This window comes from Cyprinodon variegatus, unplaced genomic scaffold (genome assembly GCF_000732505.1).
Source record: "Cyprinodon variegatus isolate N-32 unplaced genomic scaffold, C_variegatus-1.0 Scaffold401, whole genome shotgun sequence".
In the NCBI taxonomy this organism is placed as follows: domain Eukaryota; kingdom Metazoa; phylum Chordata; class Actinopteri; order Cyprinodontiformes; family Cyprinodontidae; genus Cyprinodon; species Cyprinodon variegatus.
Window position 1 is genome coordinate 741,296 of NW_015150854.1, and position 3,448 is coordinate 744,743.

At 42.7% G+C, this 3,448-nt stretch overlaps 1 protein-coding gene across 1 annotated transcript in view; it reads right to left on the reverse strand.

Annotated features, from left to right (window-relative positions):
* Positions 1–854: 854 nt before the first annotated feature.
* Positions 855–3,448, reverse strand: part of rnf166 (ring finger protein 166) — an 8,161-nt gene continuing 5,567 nt past the window's right edge. The window contains exon 6 of the mRNA XM_015387660.1: positions 855–2,968. Coding sequence (XP_015243146.1) covers positions 2,903–2,968 — 66 coding nt within the window. The 3' untranslated portion in view covers positions 855–2,902. The remainder of the gene's footprint in view (positions 2,969–3,448) is intronic.

The window sequence follows — 3,448 nt, forward strand, 5'->3', positions numbered from 1 at the left end:
TTTTCCTTCTCAACAATAGGAAAACATTAAATAGACATATGGCATTGCATTTATGTTTGCACTCATTTTTAGCAAAATATCAAAACCTAATGGAAGCCGTTGGGTCCTGTAGCCGGAGCAAAGATAAACACTTGGTTCAACTCAAACCCATCATTCATTGCTAATTTTGCTAATTTTTTCAAAGGACTGTGTCTTTTTAAAAATATTTCTCTAAGCTTCCAGGTAAACGGATGCTTTTCGACCGTTTCTTCTGGTTCATTAAATTTCATGAGTTGTTCTGCTTTCAAGGTGAGCTTGTTTCTGCCAGAAAACTGCCAACGGATTCTACCTACAGAATGCTGGTGAAGAATCTCAGTCATCCAGGTCATAGTCATTCCAAAAATAAAAAATAATGGAAAAAAAGATTTTGGAATTGAAAAAGCTTCCTGGACGGGAAGAGAAACGTCTTCAAACTAGGAAACAAAGTCCAGTGGATTGTTTTTAATTTTATTTTTTTGGAAACCCTACAGAATCTTCAGATAATTCAACTGTTATCTGCAGTTTTAGGTTTCAGATACTTCCTATAGATTTTTCATATATTCCAATTTTAGCTTTTTTCCACTTTTTTCAGTTTCTTTAGCTGCTTCTTCTTCAATCATTCACCAGAAAAATGCATTCTGACTCTGTCTCTCTGAAACAGTTTGTTTTAGCTATTACTAGCTATCCTCAAAGGAGGGGAGAGTTCTTCAGATGTAATAATCACACCTGAGGAACTCTCCCCTCCTTTGAGTTTGATGTGCACCTAAATATATTTAGAAACTACAAATTAAGGGTCCCATCAGCAGCATATGAGATATACATGAAATGCTTGGATTGTAAAATAGTTTTATTTAAGAGAAGTTGACAAAATTAATCTTCTGCAAAACCATCATTGTTTGTTCTTAGTAAACCAGACAGAACCCTAAGAAACAGACAGTGTGACTAGTCTATGTGACAGTAAACATAAGGTAACTCGGATGTAACAACCGTTTCCACGGTAACAGTGCAGAAAACAAAAACTTCAGATCAGCTGAGGATGCAAATGATCAGCGTCTTTCCTCATGTGGAAGTCCCGTTTTTTCTTTCTTCAGATCATCCAACAAATGAAAAAAAGGATTCCTCTGAGGCTCGTTTTTATCCTTTTCTCTTTTGAATGATGGCAGCGTAATATTGCTCAGAATATCAAACTTAATGACCACTCTTGATCAAATACTAGGAGATTTCTGACAGGAGACTCTGGACCTTTAAATGGTGAATAAATCACAACCCACACTTAGAAGAGAAGAAACTCAACAAGAAGATGAAGAACAAACTAAAACCTGATCATTTTCAACAACATCCAGCATAAATAGGCCCCTTCCTGCCTGACCCTCTTCTACCTGTTAGAATTTACAGAGAAAGACTGCCCTCTAGTGGTGAAACCAGAACAGGTGTGGGTTCGCTGGAGCAGGATGTTCTGTTTGGCGATCGGAGGGATAGAACTGAACCAAGGCTCCCAAACAAACGTTCAACATTCCTGAATGGTCTCTGTTCAGCTGTTCCGGGCTCCTATGGAGACACATGGTGGGTGGGTGGGGGTCAGGCGGTGGTTTGATGGGCTTCACAAACCATCACCCATGAAGCTCAGCATCTGACACCTTCCTGTATGCCGCACTGTGTCACATGACCCGCAGCTCTGACCCCTGCATGTACTGGGTTAATAAAGAGGAACCATTGCTCTAATTTGGAGCTGTCAGAATCAACCAGAACCGGACCAACATCCACCATCAGCAAGACAAACAGAAGCTAGTCTGACCCGTTGTTCGACAGCCCAGAAATTAACAGACTTCCAGCCGCGCACCAACAGAATACATGGTGGCTCTGCTCTCCACCTGCCGCTAACGCTGGGCCCAGTTCTCCTGGGCCCAGTTCTGCTCAGATTCTGTTCCTGTTGAATGGAGTTGTTCCTTTCTACTGTGTCTGCATGCTTCTGGGTTTCATGGACCACCTGTAGGTCAGGTGTTAGCACTGGATGCTAACTGCTATCACCTGTCATGTCTCCCATCCTGCAGGCCTGTGCTGGTCTGCAGCCTCGATGCCAGATCAGTCTGGACTTTAGAGGATTCTAACCACTTCCTTCCTGACAGGAAATTTAAAATAAAACCTGAAAACAGAATGACAGAAAATATTATCAAAACATATCTGTTGTTTTCCCGTGTTATTAAAAAAGATTAGGTCCTCCTCAAGGTATGGATAAACCATCATCATCATCGTCAGACAGCAACCGCCCTCCTTTTGCATGTTTGGCTGGTAATGGACTGACTCCTTACCATCACCCTAATCTCTAGCTGCTGCCTGTCAGAAGTGATCAGAATTCTGGTTGGACCAACGTTAAACTGAGGCATTGGAATGAAACGGAACTGAGGGGCTGAACCAGCTTCACTGATCTTCATCTGGAACGCTGTGGGCAGCTACAGAGAAGGAACAGACAACGTCCCTTCTTGGTTCCCATCCCCTGAAGTCTGGCAGTGCTGCTCTGAAGTACCGGGTCAGAGTGTCCACCCGGTGACATCACAGAGGGCTGGACCACCGACGGGTTTAAGAGTCATAGACCGGCGTCTTTCCAGGGAGGCGGACCTCCAAGCTGCTGGGATGAACTGCAGACGGTTCTGTGAGAAGACGAGGAGTTAATGGGTGGATCCACTCCTGACCCGCGGGCCGGCCCGTCCAAAAACATGAAGTCCATAAGGAGGACGGTGAAACTGAAAGGTCAAAGTGCACTGCTACGACAGGAGAAGGAGGTGGCTGCCATGTTATGATACAGTCGGGTCAGGTCTGTCCACGTGATGGCTTAAAAGGTTCTGACCCGTGGAAGAACAGCCGCCGGGGCGAGGAGGGCCTGCTGTCAGTTCTCAGCCAGAGACAGAGCCAGAGCTGCCTGCAGCGCCGCCTCCTCATCGATGCTGTAGTCCTGAAACAGAGGAGATGGAGCCATTAGCTTTAGATCCTAGCCTTATCTGCCAGCTTTATTTGCATTAACTGACAGCTTTAGTTTTAGCTGCTAGCCTTGGATGCTTCTTCAGAGCAGGTTTGTGCATTTTATTTTAAACCTTATTTTTTATTAGAAAGAATACAAACATTCCTTAACAACATCACAGGCTATGAATGATAGTGCACTAGGTTTGGAAAGAAACAACCCTTTGGGCCCTGAAAGCTTAGTAACAGGATATGACTGAAAATAATACACTGCAAAAAATGAAATCTAAATAACAAAACAAATATGTGAGAATTTTTGCCAATGGAACAAGACAATTTACTTTTAAAATGAGAAAAACAACTGAATTGTCTTATTTCAAGTGCATATCATCTAATTATCTTATTCTAGGATTAATAAACTAATTCCATTGGCAAATCATCTTATTTACCTGCTCAAATTAAGGGTAAATAGACT